The sequence below is a fragment of the Primulina tabacum genome, chromosome 6, assembly GCF_025594145.1.
Source record: "Primulina tabacum isolate GXHZ01 chromosome 6, ASM2559414v2, whole genome shotgun sequence".
In the NCBI taxonomy this organism is placed as follows: Eukaryota; Viridiplantae; Streptophyta; class Magnoliopsida; order Lamiales; family Gesneriaceae; genus Primulina; species Primulina tabacum.
The window spans coordinates 44,704,340-44,724,008 of record NC_134555.1 but is presented as its reverse complement, the minus strand read 5'-3'; the positions used below and the strand labels follow the sequence as shown (position 1 = coordinate 44,724,008).

Below are 19,669 nucleotides of genomic sequence, written 5' to 3'. Positions count from 1 at the left end.
AACACATAGGCTGTTTATATGGTATTTAAATTTATTTGGTAAAATCTTTACAAAATAATATATACAAAATCAAAATAAAATGTTCGATGTCTTACAAATTATTTTAAAAAATTGGATCATCCTTTAATCCTTAGTATTTTACATATTATAAGTTATTTTTCGAATTTGATAATCTAAGATATAGACTCGCCCCATTCTCGATAGTCCGGAAAAATTCATGTCAAATATCAAGATAGTTCCGGGAGGTCATCTTAATGGTTATGGTCTATCAGGAGGTCATCTCATTTATTCGGATCCATCAGGTTATCTAGGATCCCATCTTGAGCTCGATTTATCCAGATTTGTTGAGAGGTCATTCGAGAACTCACCCCAGCTGATCTCCCATACTTCCATAATCTCTCGATCAACAAGGCGTGACCGACCTCCCAGCATATATTATCGTAACGATTGAGAAAGTCTCAGCCGAGCTATCATAGAAAGCTTGGACTCGCTCAGTACACGAGATGCGAGCTCTTGACTTAATGATCTCCCACTCAGATACATCAATATGTAATCCGCATAAATAAAGCTCGTAAAGATTTAAACTAACATTATCTAAGATTTTGAGTTCAACATATTTACAACTCTACAAAGATCAGAGTTTTAGTAGTCAAAGAACTCTACTCATACGTCACACCAAAACATTTTTCCAATAAATAACATGTTCTGATTGTTATTTATCTATATATTTACTCGTTCTGAATACACACAATACTCTCTCTATTTTTTTAATATCTAATTTGAGCATCAGAGAGGTTACGTTACTTACGTCGGAACAATCTTACAACTCCTCTTACCTCTGACATTCCTATTTATGGTTCCAAATTTTAAAGTCCGACACGAATTTCTCAAACGAGATTCAACCTTCCTCCAGACCTTGCGATTTTCATCAACATCAAAATTATATATATATTTATTTACAACGAATTGCTTTTAATTTTTTGAAATTTCAAACGAAAAGGAATTAAATACACATCCTCCACCACCATGTTACCCCACACGTGCTACCATCTCCGGGGATCCCTCGGTTCTTCCCCCTATCTTCTTTTTTGTTTTTTCAGAAACAAATTTGAAGATTATATTTAATTAATATTAATATTTTTGCTCGAAAAATTTCCCATTTCATAACGGACAAATCTGAATTGTTGGATATGAATCTTAAATCCGTTCACCTGTGCGCATCCCTAGCTTTATAATTTGAAGGAGAGATTATATTTTCAGGTTTTGATTGTAGTTTTTTGGTTTAATTTATTGGTGTATATTTACGTAAATGGGGGCTGTAACGTCGTCGATGGCGGCGAAGTTTGCGTTTTTTCCGCCGAATCCACCGTCGTATGCGGTGAAGGTGGAGGAGGCGACGGGGAAGCTGCGGATGACGGAGGTGGCGGAGAAGGAAAACGTCGACGTCGTGAAAGTTAAGACGAAGAGGGGGACAGAGATTGTGGCGGTTTATGTGAAGAACCCGACAGCGAAGCTCACGTTGCTGTACTCTCATGGAAACGCCGCTGATCTAGGGCAGATGTATGACCTTTTTAGTGAGCTCAGCATTCACCTCCGAGTCAATTTGATGGGGTATTTTCAAAATTCGTAGCATTTTTTTTCCACAAATGCGTATATTTTTTTTCTGAATTTTTATATATGAGATTGGCGAAGTTTTCTGGTAGAATAAATATTCGTTTTTTTTAATGCATGGTTTCATATGGTGGAATATGAAGGCTTCGGAAGGCGGGTGAAATTGTTGATTGTGAATGATGCGATGTGCTAAGTTGAATGCTTCTTCATGTTTCAGTTTTTTGCTTGTATATTTTAAGAATATATTTACTTCGTAATAAGAGAGTAAGTGAGAGGGGGTTGAAACGAGCCCTGTGGCGACGATTCCATGTATTTGGAGGAGCAATTTTTGCCTCCTTTTATTGAAAGGTTTCCAGTTTTCTGTTTACTTCAACCAGACATTTATCACATATGAGATGAGTATTCAACTCTATTCTTTCTTAGAGTTCTCAATCCGGTCATAAAATTTTGCAAACCCGACTTAGACCACAAAATAATATCCAACCAGCAAATACACATGCAAAAGTTTGAATTCGCAGTGTTTTCTTCCATCAACATATATCTTTCATTTCTGTATTTTACTTAAAGATGGACACACTATTTATTATTGAATGGTTTTCATGTGGTTTTATATCAATACTTCGGAAGGCAGATGAAATTTTTTTATTGTGAGTGACGCGACGAGCCAAACTTGAATGTTCCTTCACGTTAGAGTTTTTTACTTGAGGAATGCGTTACAAATATTTTTACACCAAAGTAATTGAGAGAGGGGGTTGAAATGAGCCTGCTGGAGATGATGCAGTGTTTTTTAAGGAGCAAAACATGGATTTGTAAAAGCAATTTATGCACAGAAATATAAAATATTTTGAGCTAAGAGGCATCCCCTTATAGCACGCTGTTCTCAACCAATAAAAGGAAGAGCTAGCATTTACTCTACTTGTCTTAGTAGAAGCCTTTTGCCTTCTTTCATCGGAAGGTTTTCAGATTTTAGTTTACCTCAATGTGTAATGTAATGTATCATGTAAGAGATGCGTTTTCAGCTCTATTCTTTTTTTAGAGTTCTCCATCTTGTCCCTTAAAATTTTGCAAACCTCATTAAGACCACAAACTATTATATGACCAACAAAACTATGGGTTCAAAAGTTTGAATGCTCAATTCCAACTTCTGAATTTTAATTTCTTTGGGACAGGTATGACTATTCAGGGTATGGACAGTCCACCGGGAAGGTATGGGTGAGGGAATGAATTTAATAGTTTTTTTCAATTTTTATGAAAATTAATGACTTTTTTCCTGTTCTATTTCAAAGCCCAGTGAGCAAAACACTTATGCAGACATAGAAGCAGCGTATGAATGCCTTCAAGAAACTTATGGGGCGAAAGAAGAGGATATAATATTGTACGGACAGTCTGTTGGCAGTGGACCGACTTTAGATTTGGCATCTCGTTTGTCTAGATTAAGAGCTGTCGTACTTCACAGCGCCATCCTCTCTGGACTACGAGTTATGTATCCCGTGAAGCGAACATATTGGTTTGACATTTATAAGGTTGATAAGATTTCAAGTCAATAATAAATTGGTTTATTTCTTCTTTTTTTTTTGGGTTTATTATCTGGATGAATCCTCAGCTTGATAATTCCGTTCTATCCTGCGATGCAGAATATCGACAAAATCCCATTAGTCCAGTGTCCAGTATTGCTTATTCATGTAAGTTTTTTATCTACTGGCGGAGGGTAGTAAAAGAGCTTGTACTGGTTGTTAATGCTTATGCCATCATGCTGGCTGAGGGATTTATTGTGCACATTCAGTTGTTAAAACCAGTTAATAGTACCCACATTCTGCAGCTAGCAAATTTTCTTTTGGAAAATGCCATCTGCAATCAGTATTTGTGCAATTGTGAACCCTTGGATGGCTTGATGATTCAACCTGTGTTGTATGCCATTGGATATTGCATTTGTATTTAAGACCATAAACTTTTTTGGCTATCAAACTGTTCACTTGCTGTTATACATTTGCTGCAATTTTTCCATGTTTTATTTTTAAATTTAGTTAATTTACCATGTTTGGGAAGCTGCATGGACAAACTCAATATCCGGACTCAAAGTTCATGATAACTAGAACTTTTGATGAAGCGTGAGTATCATTTTATATGAACTTGTATTGTTTTTTAAGAGCCCATGTTTGTTTTTAAACGTTTGACACAGGGTATGGCAGATGATGTAGTAGATTGCTCCCATGGTAAACAGCTATGGGAGCTTTGTAAAGACAAGTACGAGCCTTTATGGGTTAAAGGTGGCAATCATTGTGACCTTGAGCTCTACCCAGAATATATCAAGCATTTGAAGAAGTTCATCTCAGCTATTGAGAAATCTGGACTTACGAGAAACGGATCCTTATCATCTATGGATCAGCTGGACATTGGTCGAAACAGCACAGATTGCAGGCCAAGACCAAGCTTAGATCAGAGAGAGAAGTCGAAATCAAGCATAGACCACAGAGATAATCCTCGAGTGAGCATAGATCGAAGAGAAAAATCTAGAGCCAGCACTGATAAGAGAGAAAGATCTCGAAAAAGTGTGGATTATTCCGAGAAACCGAATAATAACACAGAACAGCCAGAGAGAGCACGCAACAGCATAGACCGGTTAGTCTCAATGTGTACTTGTCTAAGTTTCTTCAGTTGTACGCTTGTACAAACAAAGATGGACACAAGAACTCCATTCAGGGGCGGGTGAGAGAAGCCTATACCGATGATTTCTTTTATTAAGAGGGCAAAACTTTAAATGCACTCATAAAAAATCAAATTTTTTGAAACGAGACTGGGCGAGTGCTCGTTCGCCCCCCCGGTGTTGTATCCTCACCTGTGTACAAATGCATGCATTTTATATCTAGTTTTGTTATTACCAAATTTTTTTAATTGACCATTGGAATTGAATTGTGGCAGCTTTGGAGAAATGATGAAATCGGCTGTTTTGTGTAATATCGACTGTTTCAAGCCTGTGGGAACTAAGGTTTGAGGGAAGGGATTGTAAGTTCAACTCCGGTCACATGTTAAATTTAGTGGTAGTTTGTAGTTTTTTGTTTATTTTTATGTGATGTTCTTTCCATAGAGGTGCAATTGAAATTGTTTCAGGTGTTAAAGATGATGGATGTTCCTTTGTCCAATTGATTTTATATTTATATTTTAAATCGTTGTTTAGAAAAGTAGAATTGAATTTATTTATCTGTTTTTATTTTCTTTTCATTGTTTTAAAGGACTTGGGGATACGCATATGCGTCGGACGAAAGGGCTCATCTTTTAGCTTTGGAAAGCTTTTTCATCTTTCTTGAATCTTAGAGTTTGCTAATTGTGGTTTTCCATCTTGGCATTCGGATATTGTATTTTTGGATGCCTTGAATTAATATTTATAAATATTTTATTTTTTTAAAAAAAAATTGTATGATTTTTTATATATATATTTCGATTTATTAATCTTATTATTCGATTTTTAAAATCAAATGATGTCAAAAAGTAATTGTGGCTGGCGCATTGGTTGAGTATTAAATATATTTATTGTAAAATTGTCGTTTTTATATACTGTTTAAGGAAAACACGATATAATAATATTTAATTAGCAAAATTTTTTAAGATAAATTACTTTCAGAGACCGTTGTACTTGTTAATCAAAATAGTAGATCTTTTGTGAGATGGTTTAATGAATTTTTATCTGTGAGATGGTTTAATGAATTTTTATCTGTGAGACGGGTTAATATTATCGATATTCATGATAAGAAGTAATACTCTTAGCATAAAAAATAATATTTTTTCATTGATGACTTAAGTAAAAGATTCGTCTCACAAATATAATCTGTGAGATCGTTTCACATAAATTTTTGTCAAATTAAAATTATTAAAAGATAAAACGCTTAATAAATAGTGATCGATATAGAAATATTTGTGGCGTAAAAATTAATTTTAGTGGATCTACATATGTAGGCCCAAATTGTATTTATCCTAAGCCCAATGAATCCAACCCGACATCGTAGACACAGGCTAATGATACGTCATCCGTCGGCTTAACCGTGAGGTCTCATACATAAAATATTGATTTCCAATTTCACTTTTGTTTGTTTAATTTTTTTTATTTTTTAAAACCTTAGCTGCAAATTATGTTGAGCAGGTAAACCACACTGAACAAATCTTATATGATAAACTCAAAACTTGGACGACAGAGACATAAAGAAATTAAACCTCGGACATATTGATAGAAGCTCACTCAGCAAACCTTACCATCCAAGCTATCCAGGAGTGATTGTTTAATTAGATTATATGTTGGTTGTTTTGACGAGATTGAAAAACTATTAAATATTTAGTTTTAATTTAATATATTGTTTATCTATTTCACATTAATCAATATTGATGATTTATCTAACCTCAATAAAATTATAATTATTAATTATATATATTCAAATTTTATCAACCTAACTCACCGGCCCACTGTGTATAAAAAAAATGGCAGGTTGGGCAGCAGTCCGCAGTTTGCCTCCACGTGCCACAGTAAAGTGGGTCACGTGACATCACGTGCTGATCAAAGTCAGTTATTTTCTATGTAAATTATTAAAATATCAATCTCCACTTGCGTGATAAAAGAAGTCGATTCATTTCTCAGTCTGGAACCTGCGACATTCCAAACGGTATGATTTTCCTTGTATTTGGTTTTTTTTTTATAATCCATTTTCTTGTAATACATTTTGGATCACATCCGTAAATGTTCTTGGTTCTGTTCTCCGACGTTCGAAGTGATTTTTCCCCCAATTTGAGGTTTGAATTTCGCTGGTTTCGTTGTACCCGTGCATAAGCAAGGGGAAATTCGATTTCTGATCTTTTCTTGGTGTCTTTGATAATCAAATGGAAATTAATAAAAGACATGTTTAGTATTTGATCATGCATAAGTTGATGGAAGGGTTCAGAATTATGGATCAACGTGATGCCGTACGGAACCATAAATTAATGAAGTTGTGCGAGATAATGTGGATTTGAGTGTTGTGGGAGATGTGAATGGTACTTTTTTCATGTTGTAGACTCGGTGTGTGTGTGTGAGAACTTGAGATGGGATTTTGGGCTCCCTGTTATGAAGGTTTCTTGATTGGTGAAAAGTTAGGGCAATCTGGTGTCTGGTGGTGAGGGTGAGAGAACTCAGGGTCGACTGGGTGTACTTTCTGGAATTAAGGTTTCTTAGTTAGAGAAATTATGATTTTTTTTTTTGAATTTTTATGGAGGGACTTTCACATGTACACACCGTGGTTTGATCAGGCAGCAAGTTTCATCAGACAGCTGCCAAGATTGCGTCAAGATTTTAGGGGCTGATGTTGGTTATGAAAATATGTAAAAAAAAAAATCTGAAAGTAAAGCTAAGTGAAAGTCGATTATGATGATTTGCTAAGCTCATCTGTTCACTTCTTCCCTGTACACAGTTTAAACTTTTGATTTTCGTTCATTTCGTCTGCTTCTCTTGCTTTTCACACAGTTTCATCTTTTAAGGTGTAGAAGCTGAATTGGCCAGCATCCGTGTAACTCTAACCACGAGCAACACATGGTAAATTCTTACGCCGATTATTTCGCAACGCTTTAGCCTGTATGTTCACCATTCATAATAAAACTACACAACACAAAAGCAAAGTACTTGCAATCCTCTTCATGTAATATGAAGCCCGTGTAATTTATATTAGTTTTTTTATTTTAAACCCATCTATTAAAAACATTGTGAGTGCGTAGTTTGGCTGAACTTCGAGTAGTTTTCTTTAAGGGTCTCATCCACTCCACATGACTCCTCATTATGATTGATCTGTTGAATCATACTTCGCCTTTGTTCAGAAAAGATGTATAAGCTCTATTTTACAGGGTCTAAACTTTGATAAAAGCTCAATTTTACAGGGTCTAAACTTTAATAAAAACTGACTAGAAGACTTGAAATGGGTTCCGATACCATTCAAGATGGATCTGCAGCTGTTGATTTTGTCGGTTCTGGTGAAATGGAAGTTGAATCAAATAATGTGGATTCACTTGAAGTTGTTTCATCTCATGGAGACATCGTTGAAGAGCTAGATAGCGCAGCAAAATCTTTAACAAGGGTTGAGTTAGATTTAGCATGTTGCTCTGAAAAGTTGGTTAATTTGGATATACTTGTGATGCATGTGGCTTCAAGGGAAAATGATTTTGAGGCTTTTGCTTTGGAGGGGGAGCGTACACTGGAAGGCTCAGATGAAAAAGCATTTCAATTTGACCTTTTATATGGATTCTTGGACGCTGAAATCAGAGAACTGGATACTTTTCTATTGGATCTTCAAACTGATGTTGTTACTTCCGGAAAGGTTATATCATCATTCAAGCAGCTTGGTGATGGTTTTAGGGAAATGGAAGAAAAGTTGCGAGACTGTGAGGAATCCCTGAAGCTGTCATTTAAACAGGTATCAGACATGAAAGTGCAATCTGCCAATTTCCAGAGGATCTTGTCAACTTCTTCTGAAAATGAAAAATGTATGTTCGTCACTTTCTCATATTTTTTTCCTCATTTCCCCCTCTTTTTATAACTTTTGAACATAGGATTCAATATTGTGGCTCGATAATTAGTTTGCGATGTGCATATTTTAGCAATATTTGCTGGGATTTCAGCCTTGATTATAAATAGAGGGAATCTTTTTGGTTTTTTATTCAGGCTACCATCGCATCCCTAGTACAGCAGTCCTGAAGCGTCTTCTGTAATTGCGTTTTCTTGGGAATTGATTTGCTTTTTTAATAGTCTAACAATCTGATGGTATCATTGGCAGCGAAATATGACGAGGAGTTTGCAGGTCTGGAAAATGGCGACCTCTCTAATTTGAGTACAAAGATTAGAATGCAGACTTCAGAGCAGCAGAGGAATATTTTGAGAATGCTGGAGAAGTCTTTGGCTCGGGAAATGGATTTTGAGAAGAAGCTAACCGAGTCTAGACAAATTGAGGAAGATTTAAAAATTAGGCTACAACAAGAAGTCATCGGTTTTGAAGAAGAAGCTGAAATTATTTGGGAAAGACTGTATGTGGCAGAAAATGGTTCAGAAATTCTGTTGGGGATTTTGAATGAGCTAGTTGGAAGAATTCAGATGGCAGAATTCAATTTAAATGGATATATTCAGAGAGAAGGAGAATTGACATTTCAGTGTAAAGGTTTAAATGAGCAATTGCAAGAAAAAGGCATTGCTTTACTGCACTCAGAGCATTGCAGGGCTGAACTTTTGGAAAAGGTTAATTTAGTAGAGCAGAAACTGAGCGAATATGAGGCTCAACTGCACTCTGTCGAGGATACTTCAGAACTAAATGAAGAATCTTCCTCAAAGATTTATGACACGGAAAATATAAGTGACGAAACAATGGAAAAAGTCACTGAAGCTGAAAAGTGGGTTGAGAGCTATGAATCTGAGTGTAAATTGCTTAGAGCCTCTAATATGGAGCTTAATAATGACCTGGATCGCTTGAGAAGTGACATTGCTGATGCAACTGAGAGGGTGGAGCAACTAGAGCGGCAGTTAAAAGATTCCGAAATTAAGCGACTACATGCAGAGGCATCTGCTGAAGCTAGTGAAGAGAAACTAAATATGCTAAATAGCATGATCAAGGATATGGAAGATTTGATCAAAGATCTTAAATCTAAGGTCTCAAAGGCCGAAAGTCAGACAGAGAGTGTTGAAGATAAGTGCATCACCTTGTCAGAGTCCAATGCCGAACTCGTTGGAGGAGTTAATTTTCTAAGAGGTAGAGTGGAACACTTGGAAACATCTTTGCATCAGGCTGATGATGCAAAGAAGGAGACTGTAAAAGATGTTAGGATGTATACTAAAGCCATTGCTGATTTAGTTGTGCAGTTGGCTCTTGAAAGGGAACGTCTTCACAAGCAGGTCAGCATTCTGATTTTTCTATCATGGTGGTTCCTGACTGAGTTACTAGTGAGAAAATTCTGGTTTCTATTAAAGGAGATGTTACCCTGTGGTCCAGATGTTTTCATCATGAAAGTCTTAAGCTGTCAGTCTGCGGTGAAATTTTCAGTTAATTTTACAAGGTTTGCCTACATAGACAGCAGTGGATGTGGATCTCCATATCATGTCTACTTGATATAGTTCCAATTGAATATGAGGCATCTATATCTTAGTTTCAGTCTGCAACTCTAAAAGTTATTGAGGCAAGAACATAAAAGCTATGTTGGATACGCCTCCATGCAGTGAAAACATATTTCTCTACTTTAGTCATTCTTATTGTGGACAAGCGCAATGATATTAGTGGTTATTTTACTTTTCAACTTTGAGAAGCAATGTTCTGCTTTTAGTTTTATAAACCTCCTTGTTCATTTATCATTGTTATATTGTTTCAGATTTCAACTTTAACAAAAGGGAAAAAGGTAATGATTAAGCATTTGAAGCAGATGAATGAGGACAATTCATTCAATATGGTTGAAAACCCTGCTGCCGACACAAAATTATTGAACGTCTCCAATTTTAGTGTTAAACATGGGACCTCGGCAAATGAAAGTGAAGAGAACATAACAGGGTCTTCAGCTACAGATTATCAGGTTAGTGCTTCTATTACTTTGTCCGTCAGTTGTAATTATTCTGTTTATTACTTAATACCACGTGTTTTATCATTTACGAGTTTGGGGTTATCAGCCTTGATGGACTTCCATTTTTCTGGTATGGAAAGATGCAAGTCGAAGTGTGCGTGAATAGCTTCTCCAGTGGTTATTTTACTCACTTCGCAGTTTAGAGCCTGTCTTTTATTCATTTGGTCTTTCTTGTCATATCCTTTTCCACTTCGATATATAGCAACATTGGGGTGAAGTTAGGGGTCCATTAGTACTTTCTTTTTAAGCTGCTCATATGCAAAACTCAAATTTATCATATGCGGCATAATCTTTTATTCCTTAGTTCCACATTTGCATTTTAAAGAACAGTTGGTTGATTCTTGTGTCGCACCAAAGTTTAAGTAGGATGGTTCTTTTCTTTTTGCTAAGATAGCATAAAATCCAATCTTTCTGACCCAAAATATTTATTATTTGCTTTTTTTAGATTGGAAACGATCCTGGAGATTCATCAACAAGTGAGATCATCAAGATGAAGCAATCCATATCCGCCTCCAAGCTCGAGCCCGTGAGGAACATAGAAGCAAGTCAGCTGCTAAATTTCAAGTACGTGTCCGTTGCTGTTCTTGTAATGGTGATGTCGTTGTTGGGGGCTTCTCTCTTCCAGCGCTGTGAATAGCAAAATTCGAAGAACTCAGACTAATTCACCTAAACGCGATATGTTCAAGAGGGAAATGTTTGTGATGTATCATTTTAGGTAATGTTTTGGCAATTTTTGTACATCCGAAATATCCCAAGAAACAGCTCTGCTTGGTTAGTGAATTGTAATAAATCTTTTGTATGATCTGTCAATGAAGAAAATCGAAACATCGAGTGCAATTCAATGCTATATTTTATCATTCTGACCTTGAATTTCATTGTTTCTTTTGTCATTGCCGTAGGGCAGCTTCAGTCCAAATATTTAAATCTTACTGCTTATGTAATTGAGAAGTTGACCCTAATCCTTCTCTTAGTAATTATTATTATTATTTTAATTAATTTAACATTTAAAAGTCGCAGACAACATTGTGAGCCATTGCATTGTAAATTTATGGATCGCGAAATATCATACAAATATTTATTTGCATTCATTATTTAATATACCAAATATGATCTGTCTAAAATGTTAGTATTTTTACTATTTATATGTTTTTATCACAAAACAAAGAGAACATTTTTCAAGACAATAACGACGCGTCTCAAATTTCTGTAATGGCGGAGGTGTCTAATCTACACCGCCTCAACCACCATCCGCTGCCGCTTTCCCGGCGCTCCGTGTCATCCACCGCCACGACTGGGTCTCTGCAAGAAGAAACCGGAGAGGAAGAAGAGGAAGAAGAATTCTATCGTCATCCCGACCCTTTGTTTTTGAATTTTGATTCATTCTCCTCTTCAGGTAATCCATCAGACCCCACATTTTTGGATGATTACACGAGCTCCTTCAACTTCGATTTCGAGGTGAACGCAGCTGAGAACCTGGATTCTGAATACGAGGACCCTAATCACTTGTTCTTCGGGGGCGAAGAAGATGAGGAGCAGATGAATTTCGTCACAGATCTATTCGAATCGCGTGAAACCCACTTGGCGGAGGACCCGATCTGGGAGTTTGATTCAGAACCGGTAGACGAGTCTGGACTTGAGTTCGGGTTTGGTCCGAGCCTTGGGACAAACGAGAGCCTTCGAGTTGTGGACATGGATTCAGAGTCGGATTCTGAAGAATTTGAGGTAAATTCTGGTTTTTTCAACAACGATGATGGTAATTATGATGATGTCTTTGAGGTTAATAATGATAATTATCATAGCGCAAATGAGAGGGAAGAGTTTGAATGGGAGGAGGTGAGTGAAAGACTCCATTTTGATGAGGTAGAGAATTTGAATTCTGTTATTGATAGGATTGAGGAAATATCCGTTTCTTCGGATATTTCTCCCTCGGACAGTGGAAATTCGAGGTTAGGTGGTGATATGGGAGAAGAGGATGAAAGAAATATAGAATGGGAAGTGCTGTTGGCAATGAATAATTTGGAGAGGAATTTTGAGCTGGAAAATTCTGCAGAAGGTGTTGAGGAGAGTGGGATTCCCCATGGCAATCTGCGGGACCGTGAAGATTATATTTTGGCGATGGAATATGATGCCCTTTTCGGGCAGTTGGTAGAGAATGAGAATGCTTCAAAGGGTAGTCCCCCGGCTGCTAAATCTGTGGTGGAGAACCTGCCTTCGGTGGTGTTTACAAAGGAGTTAGAGGAAATTAGTCGTGTGGTTTCTTGTGCAGTTTGTATGGATGAGTTTGCTGTCGGGGAGAAGTTGAGGAGGATGCCTTGCTTCCATTTATACCACGGTGAATGCATTTTTCCGTGGCTCCACGGTAGGAATACATGTCCTGTTTGTCGATACGAGTTACCTACAGATGATGCAGATTATGAGAGGAGGAGGTTTGAGAGAGGAGGTGGAATTTCTGCTTCAAGGCTAACGATCTTGAGGTAAGGTACAATTTTGAACTTATGCCTAGAAAATGTTGATTATTATGTAAAATATTTTTTCAAAGATGATAGATTTTGGATATTTGGGTGTGCGTGAATTTGGTGTTGTATATAAAATTGGTGAAACCTCAAAGTTTACTATGTTTATGGCTGCCATGTTTAATATATGAGTTTTAGGTGATTTGCCTATAATTCTTTTAACACCACAAAGCTGTATATTGGGTCATATGGAAGACAATCGTTGGATAGTTGGGTATTTCCTTCTGGATTTACCTGCCTTTTGATGGTTTGCCGATCTGGGCTATTTATCAAGGTCGAATTAGTTGGTGTAAAGATAAGATGCAGATTGCAGTCGAACCCCAACCCCAATGGGATAAGAAGATAATATACGAGTAGTTTTTGAGTATTTTTTGCTGGAGGAGCTATGTTTGATATACATATTAGGTTTGTGTTAGACAAAACTTAGCCTCGGTTTGTTGAAACCATCGAATTTGCAAACTTTTTTACTGCTTGTTTCCTGCTCATGTTCTACAGTTCTAGTGTTATGTAAAGTTTCCAATTATTCAGTTACATGATTACATCATTGTCGATGCTCGTGAACTTTACTATTTTACGGGTAGTCTTACCTGCCGTTCCTTCTCTATCTGTATACAGAACTTTCAACACACACGCCGCAGGCATGCACACTTAGCCTGACTACTTAAAATCTGTACCGCCTATGGATCGCCCTTGTTTGCTGATTATCCAACATTCTTGAGTTTCAAAAAAAGTATGCTTCTATTTTGTCTTCGGAGTTTTCACTCGAATTTTTACATTCATTTTCGAACAAGAATCATTACATCTTGATCCATCCCATTATATTAAATAAATCTTGTGCCTCAGTTGCTGAATTATCACAGCTTGAATTGTGTGTAATCGCTCGGTATCCTTTATGCATAGTCACATACTTTTTAATTACTGCCTTTTAACCAATTATCCTCATGAGAGCATTCAATATGTCGATATGTATAGCTCTCAACTTGACTTGAGTGCCATAATTGTATGTCATGTATTCGATAACTATCTTTATTGTGCAAACACTGGTCTATTCAGTTTACTTTTTCCACTTACACACTCTTTCAGAAACTCCTCAGGGTTGATCACTATCCCATGCTTAACTTTGGAGTTTTGAAATTACGAATTCCCGAAAAAATATTCATCTTATTGATACGAGCAGTATATATCAAATCTTTTATCTCTCATGCTAATGTGTAATCAATTTATTCACGCTCCTCGTTGCTCATTCATTGGTGGGATTTTAGCTTTCCAAGTATTAATCACCCATATCATGGACCACATATGGCCTTCGACTCCGAATGTCACAATAATACTATACTCGAGTCGATCTCAACTCGTGAAAAAAATAATACAACTCGAGCTCGAGCTCAAACTCAAATCAACTCCTATTTTCAAGCCCCTGCGGTATTAGCATTTTATTTAGAAAACCTTTTTTAAAATTAAGCTTTGAAATATGTAATAATTATAAACGTTCGGGTAAACGTTAACATAGATAATATTATTGAAAATAAAAAGTAAAAAATAAATTCCTTGACTTCAAGTTCTCCGTAGGTACTCCCGACATGTATCAAAGTCGAGTTCTCTGGAGAGTATTCAAACACAGGTACAACTGAACATTATAATTATTTAAAGCAAGTCCACCCTGAAATTCTTTTTTTATGAAATGAATCATTATTAATTTTTCGAAATATATATTGTTGTGAATGATTCCCAAACTCGACCTCGTATATGCACGCAACTCAACACCCCCATTCAGTCGATATTTCCGAAAACAGGAAAAACAAGAACACAAAACACGGGGAATTATAGTGGTTCGGGACGCAAAATTTAAAAAAATAATAATAAAAATAGAATGAACCCACGAAAGATTATATTTAAATATTCATTAATTAATTATATATCTGATAAATCGTAGCTAGCTTGATATCTAGGTGGAATTAATTAATTCTTATCATATCAATGAAATATTTTGCAGGTGAATCTATGTACTACGATGAGTTTTGCTTGTTGATCGAGGAATTATTATATTGCAAATAGACAATAGTTGGCTCCACAAAAAGGCTGCATATAATATATATATATATATATATATATATATATATATATCCCTTCAAATATTGCAATTTTTCCATCATACAAACATTCTTTTGGGATTCGATCCAATTTCGTAACATGCTGATGTTACACTGCTCAATTCGTGCTACGCTGGCTTTATGTTAGAAAATGAACTGGAAATGCGTTTAAAATATGTATATCCATTGCCACAATATAATAGTTATCGCACACAATATATATAAATTTTTATTTAAATTTAAAATATATATATTTCAAAAAGAATATACCATGTACCCTAAACTAAGACAAAAACTTATGTAAGACGGTCTCATATTTGTGTCTCCCGGCACCCTAGATATATTTATGTCTAAATTTTTAATTTGTGTATGCTATTATTATATGCTTGGCTGATCCAGTTTTCCTTTAATAATTTGTAGACCCAAATTTTAGACTCAATTTTTTACATGTTATTAGTATCCAATTACACACTCTATAGCTTTCTGTATGTGTTTTCTCTTCTCGAGTCACGAACGTCATATACTTTGATTAAAAATCATTCAAATTCATTTTAATTACTGCTTCATCTTTCATAATCTCTAAAAATATCCAAAATGTTACCAAATTTTAGGTTCGTTTTTTTGTTCAATGTTTGTCGATCATTCAATTGTTTTATAATTTTATGCTTTTTCCAATCGATAATGAATTCATGCTTATTTTTCGAACGTATATTTTATATCATATTTTGTTTTGATTTCGGATTTTGTACACGCTGTTCTTCGTCGTTTTTCTGACGTTTCCCATCAATTATCAATGCTACTGGGTGTGCTGTGGGGACCCGAACGCTAATCATGTTTTTAATCATCATTGGGACAATTTAATCAATTATAATAAATAAGATCTAAATTTTTTTTTAAATACAGTATTAAATGCGGAACGTAATGGAATACATTCTAACATACTTATCAGTATTAAAGTACAAGTCTTGTACTATATACAATCATTCAAAACTAAGGTTTAACGACTACATATCAAGTGTTTAAACCATATCTCTAATCAAAGTCCGTAGTCTCCACTCTAATCACGATCTCTCTTCATCTCCTCAACCCTGAACCTGTCCCACATGTTGCCATGCACACATACAAACACGACAACAGCCGGATAACTCTGGTGAGATATACATCCCAGTATAAATCAACGAAACATGCAATCATATAAACAATATAAAGCATGAAACAAATAACAGTAATATGTATCAAAATCTGAAACATAATCAATATAAAACTGTCAATCAGACTCGTGACTCCACGTCTCAAACTAGACTCAATCCTAGTCTAGGGATCCCGATTTCCAGACGTTGGCATTCCTATATCGAATTCAGTAATAGAAGAAACTCCAATTCTATTCAATCGATATAACCAAACATCCGGTGTCTTGACCTATCCGTCACAGACTGTGGCAATATCGCCAATTCACTATCTTGTGACAATGTGCAATGTGCCAGTGACGATTCCATCACTATCGGCACTTATGTCATAAGATCATTCGTCTAATACTCATCTAATACATGATTCTATAAATCAATAGAACAAGCATATCAATTCAAATCAATGTAAATAATAACAATAAGTATGTGATTTAGGGAAACTCAAGTATATCATAATCGAGTCGTTCTCCCGGTACCACATTGACTTATACCTTTCTTTCGTAATCTCGGTCTGACGAATTGGAAGTTCTGAATTCAAGACTGTCTCTATCAATCTGAAATGACATATCGAGAATAATGATATCAATATTCCATTCCCAATTCAACACTGAATCTGATCAATCTGAATCTAACTCAAAATCAACGGCATAACGGAACAATCTCGATATTCCCGTCAATACCACATCAACATATATCAATAACAATCTATAACCCATATCCAATACAATCCAAAATCAGTCAATAATCCAAATCTGTCCAATTTCCAATCAATATAATCAGAAAATTATAACAATTCCATAATCAATCTGTTATTTGATCTGACTTCGATTCTACGATGTCTAATATTTCCAGAACACATAATAATGATCAAATAATAATTCTTTCAACATCATAATTTCAAATGATAACAGAACCTAATAAAACTTACGTCCAGTTGTAGCTGTCGATGAGAGGAGCACATAACTGTGTTCGGATTCAAATTCTGATAAACGGATCTTGCACAATAAATTTCTAGGCTTTGAGGAAATTTGAGAGAATAGCTATGGAATTCGTTCGGTTCATGCTAGAGTCTGAAGAAGGAAATGATATTTGACATATCAAGTTGCATAAGAAAGCCAAGTGTCCCATTCAATCCAATTAATTGCACTTTAGCCCCTGAAACTTCACTATTTGCAATTTGGTCCTCACAATTTTTTTTAATTCAATTTCAATCCTCAACGTTCCAAAATCATAAATTAAATAATCTCGAATTAAAATGATAAAATATCGGGCCTTACATGTGCGTAACTTGTGTTCAAACTTTATGACACATTATTTTTAGCTGTCGATTAATAATTGTTTTTTTTATTTTTTTGCTTTATTAATTATAATATATTGTTGCCTACACTGAACCAAGATCATTGCTCCGCCCCTGCTCATGGGCCGTATTTTGTGAGACGTGTCTCTTATTTGGGTCATCCATGAAAAAGTATTATTTTTTATGCTAAGAGTATTACTTTTTATTGTGAATATCGGTATGATTGACTCGTCTCACAGATAAAGATTCGTGAGACCGTCTCACAAAAGACCTACCCCTAAACTAAATGTTTGGCACCCTGAATTAAGAAGGATGTAGTGCAAGAAAAAGTTATTGCCATTAATTAATAATTAATAAAATATGATTTTTAACAATTAATTACGTTCGATGATGATGAAATTTGAACTTATCCCCTCTTAACCAATATCCTGAGTTTTTTTGGTTAACTTTGTTATGTACGATCAGAGCCTCATTCAACCAGCGGACCTAACACAAGTCCCGTCGACCACATCTCGTCGAGCCCATGGCCGACCGCTCCCACTCGATCACCCGCCACCCTATCGAAAGGCGATTTCCTGCTAATCCTAGTTACTTGTAACGTTTTAAATTATTCGGATTAATCCTTTTTTACTAAACTTCATTATATACAGAAATTTATTAATAAAGTAAAGTACATGAAATATAAATAACTATCGCTAAAAAAATATTCTTCTTAATATTCTCTTATCTTATTCGTCTTATATTTTTTTATTATTTAAAAAATAAATACGTATTAAGAAACTACTTTGTACAAAAAAAAATATATAAAGGCATGGTATTTATATTAATATACTTTTTAAATCTAATTTTTGAGTTAATTAAAAGTGATACAATAATAAAACAAAAACAATTTATTATATCTAACTCTCATGAATTATCTATCATATTCCATAATTTTTTTATTTAAGTTGATCCCCTAATTAATATCCTAATGGGGTAGATCTATGAATAATGATAAATTATATACTTTTCAATAATCACATTGACGTTCACTCTCGAGAACTTTGAAAAGAAGGTTTAAAAATTTGAATCTAAATACTTTGATTCTATCAATTACAAAAATAAATAATAATAAATATAAATAGGAACAAATAATTTGTTACAACAAATAAAACTAATCTAGTTAATCAGATAAAAGCTAAATTTCAAAAAAAAAAAAAAAAAAAAAAAACTAATGTGAGACAGTCTCACGAGTAGAAGTGGTCGGTATGGTATATTGTACCAAAATTTCAGGTATCGTATAACGTACCGAAAACACCGTATAAGAAAAATGATATCATTACCGTACCAATCGGTATGCAGAATTTTTTGTATGACATCGGTAAAATATCGTCACACCGAAAGTATGTTTAAAAAAATTCATTCTCTTATAATTTCAAGGTCAGCGATTACCAATGCTAAATAAATCCCTCAAAACATTCAAAGAGACCAGAAAAGATATATACAAAACAAATCCATCAAGACAATAAACATCAACTGCAACATTTGTCTGGAGATCCAAGATATCAATGAACACCAATAAATTTCAATCGCAACATGTGCGATTTTTTCATCCGCTATCTTTGCAACAATGTCCGAGGTCATAAGATTTCTGAAGCCTGTCAGTTTTTTAACAAGTTGAGGCCCAGCATCCAGTCCTCTAGCTAGCTCTAAGTTCAGGCGACAGAGATAATACTTCTCAGCATTTTTTCTCAACTACGAGTCGAGTTGCTTCACTGAACTTTGATTTAGACTATTCCAACATGATGAATCCAAACAGAAGTTAAATTTTTTATTTTGGTACAATATCGATATATATTGTTTTATACTAATTTTTTTTTATATTTTTTAAAATTTAAATTTTTTATTTAAAAATATTATATATTTTTAAATTTATATATTATTTCGGTATGTATCGAAAATTCCAAATTTCATACCGTTACCTACCGAATATTTCGGTATACCAAAAATTTCGATAAATTCGGTATTTTTTGGTACGGTAACCTCGGTATATCGAAAATTTAGTATTTTTCTCCACCCCTACTCACGGGTCAATTTTGTGAGATGAATATTATATTTGGGTCACTGATGAAAAAATGTTAATTTTTATTGTAAATATGAGCAAGATTGACCCGTTTCACAAATAAAAATCCATGAAACCATCTCAGAAAAGTACTACTCAATTTTCAAATTTATAAAATAATGTATACTTTATCCAAAATTAATTTTACATAAATTATACCATACGAATTCTTAGTAATTGAATATATAAATAAAAAGTTGACATGATCACACGTATGACCTTTCCGAATCCAGACAAAAACTCGATAGGGCTCACCACATGTTTTT

The 19,669-nt window shown here is 34.9% G+C and overlaps 3 protein-coding genes and 1 long non-coding RNA gene across 13 annotated transcripts; 3 read left to right on the top strand and 1 right to left on the bottom strand.

Annotated features, from left to right (window-relative positions):
* The first annotated feature begins 914 nt into the window (after positions 1-914).
* LOC142549933 (uncharacterized) lies at positions 915-4,807 on the top strand. Its single transcript, XM_075659179.1, has 6 exons — positions 915-1,611; positions 2,781-2,817; positions 2,898-3,134; positions 3,246-3,293; positions 3,791-4,230; positions 4,531-4,807. Exons 1-6 carry the CDS (start codon positions 1,310-1,312, stop codon positions 4,601-4,603), a joined length of 1,137 nt encoding a protein of 378 aa, XP_075515294.1. The 5' UTR covers positions 915-1,309; the 3' UTR covers positions 4,604-4,807.
* A 1,284-nt stretch (positions 4,808-6,091) lies between these two features.
* Positions 6,092-11,072, top strand: LOC142549932 (WPP domain-interacting tail-anchored protein 1-like). 5 transcript variants are annotated; one of them, XM_075659173.1, is made up of 6 exons: positions 6,092-6,260; positions 7,108-7,162; positions 7,501-8,103; positions 8,394-9,499; positions 9,970-10,167; positions 10,661-11,072. In XM_075659173.1, the coding sequence occupies exons 3-6, from the start codon at positions 7,539-7,541 to the stop codon at positions 10,850-10,852; spliced, it is 2,061 nt and encodes a 686-aa protein (XP_075515288.1). In that variant the 5' UTR covers positions 6,092-6,260; positions 7,108-7,162; positions 7,501-7,538; the 3' UTR covers positions 10,853-11,072. The 5 variants fall into 5 exon arrangements, with proteins under 5 accessions (XP_075515288.1, XP_075515287.1, XP_075515293.1 ...); XM_075659172.1 differs by having other exon boundaries at positions 6,206-6,260; positions 7,094-7,162; XM_075659177.1 differs by having other exon boundaries at positions 6,210-6,260; positions 7,114-7,162.
* Positions 11,073-11,351: 279 nt separating this feature from the next.
* Positions 11,352-14,313, top strand: LOC142549930 (uncharacterized). Of its 6 annotated transcripts, none has more exons than XR_012821284.1 (3): positions 11,352-12,689; positions 13,344-13,458; positions 14,298-14,312. XR_012821284.1 is itself a non-coding variant. In XM_075659168.1 (2 exons), exons 1-2 carry the CDS (start codon positions 11,359-11,361, stop codon positions 13,378-13,380), a joined length of 1,368 nt encoding a protein of 455 aa, XP_075515283.1. In that variant the 5' UTR covers positions 11,352-11,358; the 3' UTR covers positions 13,381-13,461. The 6 variants fall into 6 exon arrangements, 4 of the variants coding, with proteins under 4 accessions (XP_075515283.1, XP_075515285.1, XP_075515284.1 ...); XR_012821285.1 differs by having other exon boundaries at positions 11,353-12,694; positions 14,298-14,313; XM_075659168.1 differs by lacking the exon at positions 14,298-14,312 and having other exon boundaries at positions 13,344-13,461.
* Positions 14,314-15,740: 1,427 nt separating this feature from the next.
* Positions 15,741-17,059, bottom strand: LOC142548310 (uncharacterized). Its single transcript, XR_012820959.1, has 3 exons — positions 16,934-17,059; positions 16,497-16,559; positions 15,741-15,912 (listed from the first exon to the last, which is right to left on the bottom strand). It is a non-coding gene; the product is annotated as an uncharacterized LOC142548310 (long non-coding RNA).
* Positions 17,060-19,669: the final 2,610 nt, after the last annotated feature.

What these genes read in the sequence shown, in the direction of transcription:
- LOC142549933 (XM_075659179.1), top strand. Translation starts at nt 1,310, where the DNA reads ATGGGGGCTGTAACGTCGTCGATGGCGGCGAAGTTTGCGTTTTTTCCG. An exon ending in CTCCGAGTCAATTTGATGGG is followed by an intron (nt 1,612 to 2,780) that starts GTATTTTCAAAA and finishes TCTTTGGGACAG; the next exon opens with GTATGACTATTCAGGGTATG. An exon ending in ATTGGTTTGACATTTATAAG is followed by an intron (nt 3,135 to 3,245) that starts GTTGATAAGATT and finishes CCTGCGATGCAG; the next exon opens with AATATCGACAAAATCCCATT.
- LOC142549932 (XM_075659173.1), top strand. Translation starts at nt 7,539, where the DNA reads ATGGGTTCCGATACCATTCAAGATGGATCTGCAGCTGTTGATTTTGTC. An exon ending in TTCTTCTGAAAATGAAAAAT is followed by an intron (nt 8,104 to 8,393) that starts GTATGTTCGTCA and finishes TATCATTGGCAG; the next exon opens with CGAAATATGACGAGGAGTTT. An exon ending in GGGAACGTCTTCACAAGCAG is followed by an intron (nt 9,500 to 9,969) that starts GTCAGCATTCTG and finishes ATATTGTTTCAG; the next exon opens with ATTTCAACTTTAACAAAAGG.
- LOC142549930 (XM_075659168.1), top strand. Translation starts at nt 11,359, where the DNA reads ATGTTTTTATCACAAAACAAAGAGAACATTTTTCAAGACAATAACGAC. An exon ending in TCAAGGCTAACGATCTTGAG is followed by an intron (nt 12,690 to 13,343) that starts GTAAGGTACAAT and finishes ATCTGTATACAG; the next exon opens with AACTTTCAACACACACGCCG.